General features: G+C 41.4%; 1 protein-coding gene across 4 annotated transcripts; it reads left to right on the top strand.

Annotated features, from left to right (window-relative positions):
- Window positions 1–274: 274 nt before the first annotated feature.
- LOC113146031 (protein tyrosine phosphatase non-receptor type 7) lies at window positions 275–14995 on the top strand. Of its 4 annotated transcripts, none has more exons than XM_026333231.1 (11): window positions 275–426; window positions 5899–6079; window positions 6676–6856; window positions 7670–7754; window positions 7847–7926; window positions 11561–11701; window positions 12025–12168; window positions 12254–12447; window positions 13522–13635; window positions 14062–14146; window positions 14470–14995. In XM_026333231.1, the coding sequence occupies exons 2-11, from the start codon at window positions 5973–5975 to the stop codon at window positions 14560–14562; spliced, it is 1224 nt and encodes a 407-aa protein (XP_026189016.1). In that variant the 5' UTR covers window positions 275–426; window positions 5899–5972; the 3' UTR covers window positions 14563–14995. The 4 variants fall into 4 exon arrangements, with proteins under 4 accessions (XP_026189016.1, XP_026189018.1, XP_026189019.1 ...); XM_026333233.2 differs by lacking the exon at window positions 275–426 and adding an exon at window positions 2842–3527; XM_026333230.2 differs by lacking the exon at window positions 275–426 and adding an exon at window positions 5016–5510.
- Window positions 14996–15029: the final 34 nt, after the last annotated feature.

Below are 15029 nucleotides of genomic sequence, written 5' to 3'. Positions count from 1 at the left end.
ATGCCAGCGAGGTTAACGTTCCTGCCCGGGTCCCAGTAGGATGGTATCCTGCTGCCATTCATCTGACAGCTGGAGAGGGAAAAAGGCATGAAAATCAGTTTCTCCAGCTGCTGACGGCTTTAACACACCAAAATAAACACAGAGATGCACGGTGCTGAAGCCTGTGGCGTGCAGTCTAAAGGGGACCCATAACCTTGAACGAGGGGAATAGAAAGTGTATGTGTGTGCGAAAATGAGCGTGCGTGCGCGCGTGTAATGAGAGAGTGGGTGGGTGTAGAAAAGGAAGTGGTGGAGAAGGTAGAAGAAAAGACAACAACTGAAAGCAACAGCAACAGATTAGAGACAAGCAAGAAGAAGAGAAGACAGGGAGCAGAAAGAAGAAAGGAGGAGGAAGGAAAAAGACGGGAAGGTGGATAACGCACAGAGGTGAGGATGAAAACTTGGTCACCTGAAAGAAACTTTGAATGGAAGGGTGGATGAATATGTTGATGTAGAGTGAGAATGTTGCTAAAAGTTCTTGTGATCAACATCATTCTCTTATGTTTATTCATTTAATTTAAAAGGAACTATTTGACATGTTGTTACCACAGTTACCACCTGCAGTCAGTGGTTGAACATAACTAAATATATTTACACAGGGACTATACTTGAGTACAAATTTAAGGTACTTGTACTTTACTAGAGTATTTGCATTTTCTGTAACTTTATACTTTTACTCCACTACATTCAAGAGACAGATACTGTACTTTTTACTGCACTCCATGTGTTCAAAAACAGATACTGTACTTTTTACTGCACTCCATGTGTCTGACAGTTGCAGTTACTTTTGCAGTGATAGTTGTTTCATCCCCTTCCTGTCCAGTGAAAACTTCAAACATCTGACATCTTGTAGAATATGAAGCGCTGCTGCAGATGAAGTTACCCACAGTTTATAAAGTACTTCAAACTGCACCAATCTTAAACAACTACTGCAGTAAAGTTCAGCATATACATTAATGCAGCAGGAATATTCATCCAAAAACATCAGCTATGTAAAACACAGTGAGATACATTTACTCAAGTACTGCGCTTTACTACAGTGTGGTACTTGAACTTAAGTATTTTACACAGTTTTTTCTTTCGTTCTATATGATCCATTATATTACATTATATTAATTTACAACATAATCAGGATCTACAGTTGTAAAATAAATGTAAAAGTATTTCCATCTGAATATCATAGAGGGACAAGTATAAGTCACATAAAATGGAAAAAGTTACTGCATATAGATTTTAAAAGTTGAACTCAAATATTGATTCAGTACTAAACAACCCAGTCAGTCTGACCTTTTGGTTTATAATAGAAATATATTTTTTTAAAAATCAAATTAAAGTTCTTGTGATGGGCGCAGGTCACATTTCTCCACTGAGAAATGTGTTTTGGTCATGGACGCATCTCTTGGATGGTTGACTTTCACCCTGCAGAACGATGTTTAACGCAAAGACTCTGCAGTTTTAAAAAAAAGTTTGTTTATTTGTTTGTTTGTGCAGTATTCGTGTCCTAAAGTCTCAGGGAGTGTGGTTTGTTACATGACAACATGCACTGCTCCAGTTACACAAGTGCGATGTAGAAATGTGGAGCCTGCGTTGCACACAGTGTAAACTGCATCACTGAAAATTCCCTTTCAGTGATGCAGGAGACGTCCTGTGCTCAGTAGTTATGAAATGTTCGCGTATTCGTAGATTCTGGATTCATGAGGCGGGAGGAGTTTTCAGAATTTCTAACCTGGTTATTGAACTTTTGTCTGGAAAGACCACGCCAGACCAATTATTATTATTACTGATCATAACTTATAACAATTCAGTGTTTGTATGTATCTTTGATGCCTGCAGGAGATGGAAATAGAGATTTAGGAGATTACGATGCTTCTAAATTTGATGATGATGTGGATGTTCAACTCAGCTCCCACACAGTGGATCTTCCAGTCCTCTACGGGTGTTTTTCCAATATGATGTTCAACCCACAAAATATTACATTTAGCAAATTGATTACTACTTAGCTGGGAATGGTAATGGTTCCCGCTCATAAAAAAGTTAAAGTTATTAAAGTACATTAATTTAATCCATTCACTGAACTCTTGCTTTTATATTTTGGGTTTTGTAAAACTAGAAAAGGAGATATCATGATTCAAACTCACTCAGTTCATCGTGTTTGTATTTATCCACAAACACAGATTTCATTTTTAGCTAATGTTGCTAAGATAAGCATTTAATTTTCCTTTCATTCCTAACTTTAATCCAGAGCACATCTTTGGATTTGAGAGCACGTTATTCTTGAATAAACGTTCAGATGTTGTAATGCGTTCTCTGTAAAGCATGTCCTCGCACTCACGTTTGCTCTGCTCAGGTTTAAATCCTCCTCCTCACACTTCAGTTCTCTGACTTTTGTGCAATAACCCTGTCAAAGTCCATCAGCCAACCGAAAACCAGGTAACGGTGCTGACCAATGAAACGACTGGAAATTATTCAAGCAGCTTAATGTCTCAGAGCAGACTGACATGTTTTTGAGTGAGAGCATTACAACATTTGAACATTTTTGAAGAGATGACACACTCAAATTGAAAGACGGTGCCCATGAATAAAGACAGGAATAAACCGCCTTACCAGTTTTGTTTAATGAGACTGTTGTTCAATAAGTTTACGGTTCAACATTTGAAAAGACAGAATTTTCTGTTGTGAAAAACAGCGTGGGAGTGGGAGGTTGAGTCACAGTTTGCTCATAAAAAAAGGCTGATTTTTTTTTTTTTTTTTTTTTTTTTTTTGTATTTCCTCTGTGGTAAATAGACACAACTGTCCAGGGGTGCATAGTCATAGCAGTGTTTATTTTTTGTTATACGAATGTGTTATATTAGCTCATGTTTGCGTACTGCTGCTGTTAGGGGTACGGTCTATGATTTGGCATGAATGATTCATGAGCAGCTGTTTGCCGGTGTGTTAATAATCAAGGCCTGGAGCATCTCTCTTCCCTTCTTTCATTATTATCGCTCCATCTATCTTTTCATTCGCTCTCTGACTCATTTTCTCTCTCTCTCGCTCTCTCTCTCTTTCTCTCTGTCTTCCCTCAGGTCTCTCTATCCCCCTCTCTCTACCTGAACACCGGTAATAACGGCCAGAAAAACAGGACATGTCTATTCCTGCTGCTGCTTCTTCTCTCTTCCACCTTCTGCTCTGTCGTTCAATTCTTCACTATCACTTTCTCTCTCACTCCCTTTTTCTCTCGTCACTTGTTTCTTCTTGCCCCCTTGGTTGTCAGTAAGTAATCAAGTTCACTTGAAGAGGGCAAGAAAGAGACGGCAGAAACAGAAAACTCTCGTCACTTTCACAGCTTAGTTAGCAGGTTAGTTCTGGGTTCATTGAGGTCAGTTATGTTGTCGTGGTTGTAGGTGTAGCTTGTTGGATAAAGTCAGCAGGAGCTCCAGTATCACAGGATTCACACTTTTCTGGCCTGAACTGCACAAAAGCAGAACATCATGGCTGTCAAAGAACTGGTAAGCTCAGTCAGACGTTTATCGTTATGATACTGGATTATCGTTACTTTTATTCTGATCTCTTGAAGCCTCCTGACTCCTGATTTGAAAATGTAATAGTTAAAATGTGTGTAAAACTAACAACTGTGTTGTTGTTCAGGTTATTATTTTAGTGTATTTAGAAGCGATGGCTGCCTCAGTGGCTGTAGTGTTCACTAGTGTCACAGTATAAACCTGTTGGACAGAAAGAAATGAGCGTGCTAACAACATATTTATTTGCATAGTTTTACCAGTAGTGGAGTAAAATTGTGAGGTTTGCCCTGAAGGTGGTGCAAGAGAAAAGCTTATTCAACTCTAAAAGGTAACTCCTCTGTGGAGCAGGAATATCATCAGGGCATTTCCGGCTTCTGGACTTTTGAACAAAGGAAACGTGAGAGTGGCCATATTCATTATGGGGATGACAAACTCAATAGTGTGACATAAAACCATCCACCAATCCATCCATTTTCTTCCGGATAGCCCTTAGCAGAGTGCCCCGGACCCACCTCCTACAGGATGCCACAAGAGACGCAATCGAATGCCTTCTTCAAGAACACAAAGCACATGTGAACTAGTTGAGCAAAGTCCCATGAACCCTCAAGCACCCTTAAGAGGGTATAGAGCTGAGCTGAGGTTCTACTATTGGCTGGATTCTCCTCTCCAGTACCCTGGCATAGACCTTCCCAGGGAGGCTGAGGAGTGTGATCCCCCCGACGGTTTGAGGCTCCGTCGATGGGACAGAGTGAATAGCCAGCGCCCTGTCCACCTTCAATACCACGATTGAGGTGAGACCCTTGAGCAAGGCACCACCCCCAACCTCCCCCCGGGCGCCGCAGCACCGGCCGCCCACTGCCCTGTGTGTGTGCTCACTGCAGTGTGTGCACTTTGGGTGGTAATGGAATTTCCCCATTGTGGGACTAATAAGGACAAAAATAAATAAAAAATAAACGAGCTAGCATTAGCATGTTAACATTAGAAACATGGGCAGGAGTAGAGTTGGATTGAACCTCATACTAACATGCTAAATGCAAATGTGCCGCATTAAACTATTATATGACCGTTTATTTAACATGGTGTCATAATGCCAATAAGTATTAGCTTCTCCCTCAACATTAGCCGAGAGAACAAAGCTGTGAGCCTGGTTCTAAGCCTCCATGCTGGTTGAACATGTTCTTGGTAAACTGAGCGAAATGTGGACTTTGAACTGGATGAGTGCAGCGGATGTGTTGGATGATGATTTACAAGAAAACAGGAACAGACTGAAAGAGCCCTCATATCTCTAGTTATTCATCACAGTAGCAAATGACAGCAAACCTCAGCTCTTGTTGCTTTGTTTGCTGATTGTGTTTCTTTTTATATGTGAAATACAATTCATAACAAAAGCATGAAAATAATAACCTGTGCCTGCTGGGAGGGGTGCTGGACTGTGGTATCTTTAAGTTTTAGTCTACTGATTGAATGTGCGTGTGTGTGTGTGTGTGGTGTGTTGACTCATTGTGGGCGTACTGATTTCCTGATGTGAGGAAACGTTCCTCCGATGGAGACACACTGAAGGTTTCAGATCTGAACTGATGTGGAAAGACACTGAATCACACACACACACACACACACACACACACACACACACACACACACACACACACAGTTTACTCATTTCATATCTCGTCATCTTCAGAATAGCATGCGTCCTGTTTGTCTGTGATGGTACTAATAACAGATCCGTGGCCTCTGACAGGAGCTTTACCTCGTCACTGCATCAGTACTTTGCTCGTCGTGTCAAAATTGAACAACAACAAAGTTTGACAGTGAGGTGTGTCAGAAGTAACACATGCAGGTAGAACTTGACGTCTACATTTGTACGGGGGCTCGTAAATGACAAAATAAGTACGGGCAAAACAGACACACTGTTTGACTTGAATTGAATCTAAAAACCAAGACTGGAGAGACCCGAGAAAGGACTGAGTGGTGAGTATAATCAGTTTTTAATTTTTTAGACAAAGGTGCAAAGGTCCTTTGACCAAAGAGAAACTCAATCTGAAAGGAAATGTACTAAAACCAAAACTACAGTAGGCAAAATAAAAGAAGTTGTATTGGTGAGAACTTTCTGTTTGGTTCAACTTATAAAGTCATTAGACATTAGTCATATTAGACATAATCATTTAATTAATGGTGAGGAGGTCAAAATTTCCAAGTTCCCAGTCAGAATATGAATTGGAATGCCCCCAGAAGTCTTTCTGACTCAAAAAACAACACTTGGCCTTTGTTGCTGCTGGTTCTTTGCTGTTCTCTTATTTTCCTGATTATAAAAATGTCACTAATAATGTCATTAATATTTTCTCTCTCTGTTCTACAGTATGATGTGGCCCTAAACAGCTAAGATCAACTTAAACACACATATACGGGGACATAAACACACACATCCACATCATGAGTACATCAGAAATGAACTCAGCCTCCTCACCTGGTGAGGATCCAGTCAGCCCCCCACCAGTAACCACACCTCCTCGCAAAGCCTCGGTCCGCCTACAGGAGAGGTGGGTATTCACTACACGTACTATCACACTCAAAACATTATCGTTTCTAAGTGCTCTTTCTGAGTTTCTGTAAATGTTTCCTAAAAAAATCTTTCTTTTCTCTTCAAACTTTCCAAAATGTCTTCACTTTCTTGTTGTCAAAATGTTCTATTTTCTTCAGTTTTTATGTTAGAAAATTGTTCCTGGTTTACAAAACTGTTTCTAAAAATGTTCTCACTTTCTCAACCTTCCATAAATAATTTCTATTTTTTCAAAAATGTCCCCAGTTTCCAAAAATGTCCTCACTGTCCATAGGTGTGCTCACGTCCAAAATTCTACAAATGTCATGGCTGTGATTTTCCAAAAATGTCTTTTAAATAGCTTTTTCCAAAAATACTCACTTTTACTCTTGTTTTCCAAAAGACACTTTAATTTGCAGGATTGATCCTTAACGACTATTCACATAACTGCAAGATGCATGTCATACCTCTCTCTCTGTGCCATTGTTCCTGGCCTCTGGCTAGACAAATAAAGTTGAAAAACAATCTTTTAAAAAACTCTGTTTGGAAATGCACCATCAACACACTGTTCTTAGCATTTCTTCTGGTCTTTTATAGACGAGGCTCCAACCTCTCTCTGCTATTGGACGTGAGCAGCCTGGGGGTGGAGGCTGTCTGCTCTGTCACCACCCCAAAGGAGGTGTGGCTTCAGCTGCTTCACACCTCCACGCGACCCCTCTCTCACACACTGCTGCAGCAAGCTGACTTGGACAAAAACACACTGAATGTAGAGTACCAGGTATGTAGCTATAAATGTTGATTTATCACATTTTTCAATAAAATATTGGAAATCTGAATCAAGGCACATATCTGAGTGAGTTTTTAGTGTACTGGCCAAAGAACTGGGGCTGGATATCAGCACTGACCTGCTGATTCTGTTTGAATAAATCCAATACATTTTGATTACATGGGATATGTATCCGGCTCCGGTGTGAACACTGTTGAGCTCCTAAACTGGCACCATGCACAGATTGAACCGAAATGTGAGCCACATGCTACATGAAGAACAACAACGTCATTTGTGCACAATTTCCCCCAAAGCTGCTTGTTCCCATATGTTCCTTCAAGTTTGGCTCCATCAGAAGCTTCTTCATAAATGTCCAACAAATGTGAAGCGTCCTGGTCTCTCCACTGTCTCCCCGCCTCCATGTTGGTTTATCCCACACTGAATAATGACGACAGGTGATATGTGCAGAGGGAGATGTTAAAACAACCACATGGATTCTGATCTGACCGTTCTGACAGCACTCACACACTCACACATCGGATAGGAATCGGACCTAGGACCACATATGCAAGTGCCCCAGATCTGATCTGAGAACATCTGGTTTGGTCTGTTCACACTGTGGGAACATCAGGGCTGGAAATCTACAGAAACTACACTGAAACATTAGAACATAATGCATCCTATGCAAATGGGACTCTTTAAATTGATCCTAAACCCTCTCACTTCCTGAATTTCGACATTCATGCTAACCTTTCAATTTGAGTTGTGTGTGTGAGCTGAGGTGTGTTTGTTCTAACATCCAGCCTGTCCCTGTTCTTTCAACAGAAGATTCCTCCGAACTTTGTGAGCACTGCAGAGCTTGATGTTCCAGGACATGCGATGAAAGACAGATACAAAACCATTCTGCCCAGTCAGTATCTTGCCTGCCCTCCTCTCCTCAGCACGACTTCAGGAGACACTGTTTTCACTCCTGTTTACTGTTTGTTTGTTGTTTTTGTTTAGACCCTGAGAGCCGGGTGATCCTGAGGAGCCCAGATGAAGAAGCAGGGCCAGACCGGTACATCAACGCCAACTACATCAGGGTCAGAGTCCCACTTTATTTCATATCGAGTCAAGTCCCCCTGAAGTGTTCTAAATCCTGATGCTTGTTTTTGTTGACTAGACTGAGATGTTTCTACACAAACTGTTAAAACAGCAGATTTTCAATGGAAGTTTGCAGAACAGTTTTTTTAGACAATTCAAGATAATCCATAGATTCAACATCCCACTTACAACTACAGAAAATAATAATCATCATCAGGTTATGAGAACATTTTTTGTGCAAATATGAGTACAAATTCATCTATTTCCAAAAACCAGCTTGTGCTGGCTTGCTGTGTGCAGTGCGAAACAGTGGAAACAGATCAAGGATCAGTTGACTTCAGATTGTAACCTCCTGAGCTGGTGTAATAATAATGTGCCCTTGTTTTCATTTCTGTTTTACTGTGTTTATTTCACCCACTTTCCACCTGTGATGAGTTCATTTTTACCTGGTACCCATGCTGTGGGTTTGGTGCAGCTGGTGCTGGTGCAGGCCATTTGTAAAATGTTAGTGTCTAGAGTAAGAAACGCACTGCAGAACAGAAGCTCTGTGTTCACAAACACAACTGTCATTGTCTCTGAATTCTGCTGTTTTATTATTTGGCCCCTGGTGACAAGAGTTTAGGGACGGTGTTTTATTAAACAGCTAACATGCTGATGGGCTGTGTGACGGCGCTGACACTCAGCGTGGGCGTTTTCTCGTTCGTGTGTGTGTGTGAGAGAGAGAGAGAGAGAGAGAGAGAGAGAGTCAGACGCAGCTAAACAAACAGAAGCTCAGATATGAGCCGTCGGTTTGGCAGCGTGGGAGTCTGACAACCAGGAAAACCACAGGAAGTGAGGGAGGAAGTGACACCACGTCACCCCCCACCCCCCCACCCCCTCGCATCCTACCCCCACCAGCCCACACATCCTCACACTCTGCAGCCTCAGCTCTGCACGTGTGTGTTTTCAATCTGCTGACATTTGTGAAGCCAACACCTGCTGCTGCTCCTGACGTCCAACAGTTACTTTCACCCAATTAGAAGCTGCAAACACAGTGTTCGATAAAAGCTGCTGATTGGATGCTGGGTGGCTTTTATTGACGAACATTCACTTCCTGTCTTAGGAGGTCAAGGCTGTGAGGTGGTTTCAGAAGTAGGGGAGATGTGATGAAGTTGTGGTTGAATTTCTGCTTCCTCTGCATCCCACCTGCCAACGCAAATGCCGCAATGAAAAAACTAGTGCACTCTGTAGGCTATCAGCTCATCGGCATCACACAGGAGAAGCGCACACCATACAAACACGGACCATCGTCACTCATTAATATTCATGCAGAAGTAAAAACCTGAAACTGAACGATTCTATTCTTGCTGTTTCCACTGTTGCTCAACTACTCTCAATCAGCAAAGGTCTTTGGTTCTTTTTTTATTTCCTCTGCACGTCATTTGTCTGATGGGTTCCTCTACAGCACCATCACGACATGATAATGTACTGCAATCATATACTTAAATCAGATAATGTAGCTCAGATAATGCAGACTAGAACAGCTGGTGTCCAGCCTCCTGTGAGTGGGTGTGTAGCTTGGATGTCCCAGAACACAGAAGCTTCTGTTGAAATAAGCACTACACAACAAGGTATGTGTTGTCTGTGAGTAAGCATGACCTCAAAGAGCCACACAGGACATGTTTATGGGCAATAAGTCAGGCTGAAATTTTTCAGAATGAACCTTTAAATGATATTTTTCTTAAGAGACATGCACAAAAGGCATCAATGAATTTTAGTTGTTGGTGTTTCTCCCCAACAAATTTTAGTACTCTAACTTTGAAGAATTAACTTATATAAATGTATTATGTACTTTCAAATATGTTTTAGAGAAAACATATTTGACATATGGGCCGAGCAGCAGTAGAGTATCTGGCTTTCTTGAAATCCCTAGAAAGGGTGCTGGAAGGTTCTCCAGCTAGGGACTCCATCATTCTGCTGGGGGATTTCAATGCTTACGTGGGCAATGACAGTAAAACCTGGAGGGGCATGGGTCATCAGTGCACGTGGCACCAGGACACCTTAGGCCAGAGGTTGATGATCGACTTCATGGTCTTATCATCTGACCTTCAACCGCATGTCTTGGACACTCAGGTAGTGAGTTGGGAGGTAGTGAGTTGGGAGCTGGGAGGAGTTCGGTGAGGCCATGGAGGGGGACTCGAGGAAATTCTGGCAAACCGTCCGGCGCCTCTGGAGGAGGAAGCAGTGCTCTGCAAACACTGTTTACAGTGGAGGATGGGAGCTGTTGACCTGTTGAAGTGTCGAGCGCTTAGACCACTGCCCCCGTGACCCGACCCCCAATAAATTAACAGAAAATGGATGGATGGATTTAGAGAAAACATGATGTGTGACTTTAGTTAAGGTTAAAGAAAGTTTGATGTTTTAGTCAAGTATGAAAACAGTGAACACAGCCCATCCTGAACTTGACATTGTTTTTTCTCTTTTTTATAAATCAGCAGATGTGGAATATAGTATTCATAAATATGTTGCCATTAGTGTGGAATCACTGGAAAATTTCAACCATTACATCTCGGAATGGACAAACCAAACATTGACTCTAGACAGGAAATCATGTTTTGTTTCAAAGGGGTAGCAGTGTGGGTGCTCAGAATGTTGCATTCTGCAATCTCACCACTAAATGCTGCTAAATCTTTTTACAGTTTACAAACTGCACCTTTAAACAATACAGTAACATTTCACAAACGTTTCTGTCCTCAGCCAGATGTCAACTGTTTCTAGACACGAGGTTACAGTTCGGATTAATGTTAACCCTAACCCCTAATCTGAATTACAACCCCAACCGTAAACGTAACCATGAACCGGGTTTATGGGTTAACAGCCTCTGGCTTGTTTTACAAACCTCCTGCCACAGTCCCCCATCCTGTCTGCAACCAGGTACTCCTTAGAAGAGCTCACTGCTGAAGGTTGTGGTGCACAGGGTGTATCACCATGTTGATCAGCTCTTCTTCTCACCAGTCAGAGGATGAAGGTTTTAGAAATTGCATTTCATTGAACTAATTGAATTTAGGAAACTTGATACTTTGGTGTAGCCTGTTTTCCATAATGAATTTACAAACTTTTAAAATACATAAAATCCACTTTTCAAAGAAAAATTAAGAGCAATAGAGAAATTCAGAAAAATTATGGTTTTCAAAGTAAAATACACCAAAGCTGTGAATTTAGTGCTCTTAAAAAATAATATTTTACATTAAACCTCTAAAATCTGTGATAAACCATTTGTAAAGATGTTTTTTCTTCGAGGTGTGAAACCTGCATTGTTTGGGAATTCACGACTTCTCCTCTTCCACAGTGCTGCATTGTGCATGTGGATCAGTGTAACAGTGTGCAGCCTTTGGCATGACTGTGTATTAAATCAATCGTTTGCACAATACAGACAAACAGGAAGACACTCATATGCCACAGAGTTCCTCTCACTATTCACGCCATTACATTTTACAATTATATACAGAGTTGCTTGTTTATATCTTTGGTGCCACATCTTCATATTTTATTGTTTGCTCAGTCCCCTGGAAAACATTATGAGCTGCCTACAGATGGAATTTGATGGATTGCTGTGAGGTAAATCAACTCTCTGACCTTGTGTCTGTGCTGCAGGGTTACAGAGGAGCTCCGAGGGCCTACATCGCCACCCAGGGGCCCATGCGGCACACTCTGGGGGACTTCTGGGACATGGTGTGGCAGGAGAGGAGCAGCATCATCGTCATGGTGACCAGACTTAAAGAGAGCAATGGTGAGGTGAGGAGACAAATAGCTCTGCACAAAGGTCATACAGAGGAAAGCTGACTTCAGGAAATCGGTCTTCACTGTTTTTGTTTTCTTGAAAACAAGTCAATAAGACTGCAAGCTCCTGGTTTAACCATGAACTCGTGTTCTTTCAGGAATCTTTTAACTAATTTTGTCAGAATAATGTAGTGCATTTCTTTCTAAAGTGAAGTATTGGAGTAAATGCACTCTGCTACCTTCCTCCACTGTGTCTGTCTCAATAAGGAACAGAAAGATGGTCAAAAGAATATTTTGGCTCATTTGTGTTCCAACATCCAATGGTGTGTTTGTTCCAGAAGTGCGAGCTATACTGGCCACAGCCGAGGCAGAGGAGGGAGGAGCAGGAAGAAGAAGAGATGAGTCAGTTTGGGAGATTTCTCCTCAGAGTGAAAGACAGTCAAGAGAAAGACGGGATCACTGTCACCGACATGGAGATCCAGGTAAAGTCAACATGCATGAATGTTTTATGGTATCATCCTAAAATTAGGATGTTCCGAGTTTGATTCACCAAACATGTGTGTTCAGTTGTCTTCAGAGTGCCGTCCTGTAAGACACTACTGGTTCACCTCTTGGCCTGACCACAACGTCCCACAGTGCACCGCTCCTCTCCTCAGACTCGTGGAGGAGGTGGAGACATACAGCAAGTCCCTTCTACAATCCAGCAATCAGCCAATCACAAGCCCTGTCTCTGGTCCTGGACCAATCATCGTCCACTGCAGGTTGGTTTCTTATCAGACACTTTACTGTGTTGATGTCTCCGGTTACATCCCACTTCCTTAATTTGATCCCTCCTCACTTGACCTGCAAATTGTTTCTAAGTGTGATTGGACGCTTCTGATGAATTATCAAAAGAAGGGACTCCTCATCTGTTTATTCTTTTCCTCTTCCCACACATCTTTTGCTAATATCATCTGTGGAAGAAGCAAGGAAAGGACACAAGGGAGAGAAATGTGGACATCTTCTCTCTGATTTATCATCTTAAGCGTCCAATCAGTAAATGATATCTGATAAAGGTTACAGCGACTGATTGTCTCCTGGCAGAAAAAGAACTGACGCGTACTGGTGGTGGACCGTAATGACACCTTGGTCGAACGAGGCGCGAGGAACAATGAGTTAAGGGAATAGCGATGTACCCTTTATCTTTCGTTCTCACTTTCTCTGCAGAAAAGGATTGTGGGAGTTGTGTGAACATGACAGCTGACGTGAGAGAATTCAGGGTCCATGTTAAATCTTCACAGCTGTGTTGTTGCCTACCCTTGAAACATTTACAGCAGACCTGATTTATCACAAATTTGTTTTTCAAATTAACAAATCTGCTTCTTTTCTATCTCCCATTACTCTCATAGTGGACAGAATCTTGGATACAGAGCCTCTGAATGTCACAGTGGGAATGTTTTTGTTTTTGTAGTAGAACCATGTAAGTCAGTGCAGCGGTGTGGCTCCCTGCTGTGTTTTTAATAGTTTTTGGACAACAATGGAGGTCTACGGCACAGACCAATAAGCTAAACCAGGTTCTGGATTCACACACATTATGCTGAGTACACCACATTCATTGGTGCTGTCTACTGTATTGATTTTGATGAAGTGTGACTATATTTTAGGATTGTTTAAATTGTAGATGTTTAAATTGTTGAGTCTTTTTAATCAAGGCTGTACCTTTGACTTTTTATCCAACATCATCTATCTCCCGTCTGCTCTCCTCTCACCTCCACTCCTCTCTCTTCTCCTCTCTTCTCCTCTCTCCTCTCCTCTCCTCTTCTCTCCTCTCCTCTCCTCTCCTCTACACCTCCCAGTGCAGGTATAGGGAGGACAGGTTGTTTTATAGCCAGCAGTATCGGCTGTCAGCAGCTTAGAGAAACCGGTCAGGTTGACGTCCTGGAGACAGTGTGTCAGCTGCGGCTCGACAGGTAAGTTAAAATCTTTTTCTGTGTTTCTTATGCTCTTATACTGGCTATTCACAATTTCTGTTTTTAGCATTCTTTAAAAGACATCCTTACCCTTGAAACAACGTTTGGTTCTTTAGCATCTATGTCATTGCTGTTTTGTGTCTCTTTGTAGATGATATTTGTCTCTTTGTTGTTGATATCTGTGTCTTTCTGGTTATCTTATTGCTTTATATTTGTTGTCTCTCTTTTGTTTTGTTTTTTTTTTTAGCTTTTTCTGTCTTTGTGGTGTGTTGTAGTTATGCATCTTTTTTTTTTTTTTTTTTTTTTTTTTTGTCTTTTGGTAGTTGTTTGTTTCTCTTCTAACCTCTTCTTCTGTCTTTGGTGTAACTTTTGTTTATTCCCTAAATGTAGCATGTGTAACCTGTAGTCTCCTCCTGTCTTGTGCAGGGGTGGTATGATCCAAACCACAGAGCAGTACCAGTTCCTGTACTCCACACTGGCCCAGTACAGCTCCCAGCTACAACACAACCAGGTACTCAGCCCCTCAGACTGTTTTTTCTTGACAGGAAACCTGAGATGGTGACATTATTAAAATATGACATTTTTTTTTATGTCTCTTCATGGCTCAACACAGGTCTGTTTTCATCTGTCACTTTTCATTATTAATTCACTAAGTTAGAAAAATTCAATTTTGCTTTTTATCGATAGCACAAACTTTCCCACCTCAGCCAAGTGTAAAAACTGTTTGGAAATATCTCAAATTATTTGCCTTAATTTCTGGAATTTTCACTCAAATATATGCAAAATAGCTGGTCGGCAGGAACCAATGTAATGAGATTGTTTTCTCTTCACCAGGAGCAGATTCAGAACCAGCAGAACTCAGAGGACCAAATCAGCATACAGCTTCACAACCTCCAGTTGGACAGCACACAGAGTGGAAAGAACTGATGCCATGCAGAACCTGCAGATGACCAGAAACACCTAGAGAAAACCAGGAGGCCTAAGAACCCACGAACACACACCAAATATTATTAATACAGAGATTAATACAGATGACTTGAAGACAGCAAATGACACTGGTACCAAAACTGCCCCAAAACTGATGCAGTGACAGAGTGAACAGAAGCAGTGTCCCGATCACACAGGTACCTCAAATTAACTGATTTGTTTTGATCCAACTCAGAGCTGGACAGAACATTTACAGATCCTGAAGAACTGGAACAGCAGAGAACCAATCCTGGACTGAAAATCTCAGAAAACATAAGTGAACAATGAAGCTTGAACCAAGGGAAACAAATTGGAAAAAAAAAAACAACTGGAAAACGCTTTCTAGTGTTGACGTAAAATGAAATATAAGTAAATTAAAACTGATATTATTTGACATGTCAAGATCTCTCCTTTTATTCAAATAGATA

This window comes from Mastacembelus armatus, chromosome 7 (assembly GCF_900324485.2).
Source record: "Mastacembelus armatus chromosome 7, fMasArm1.2, whole genome shotgun sequence".
NCBI lineage: Eukaryota > Metazoa > Chordata > Actinopteri > Synbranchiformes > Mastacembelidae > Mastacembelus > Mastacembelus armatus.
The sequence above is the reverse complement of the archived record's forward strand: the minus strand, read 5'-3'. Positions and strand labels throughout refer to the sequence as shown.

What these genes read in the sequence shown, in the direction of transcription:
- LOC113146031 (XM_026333231.1), top strand. Translation starts at nt 5,973, where the DNA reads ATGAGTACATCAGAAATGAACTCAGCCTCCTCACCTGGTGAGGATCCA. An exon ending in TTAAAGAGAGCAATGGTGAG is followed by an intron (nt 11,702 to 12,024) that starts GTGAGGAGACAA and finishes TGTTTGTTCCAG; the next exon opens with AAGTGCGAGCTATACTGGCC. An exon ending in TCACCGACATGGAGATCCAG is followed by an intron (nt 12,169 to 12,253) that starts GTAAAGTCAACA and finishes ATGTGTGTTCAG; the next exon opens with TTGTCTTCAGAGTGCCGTCC.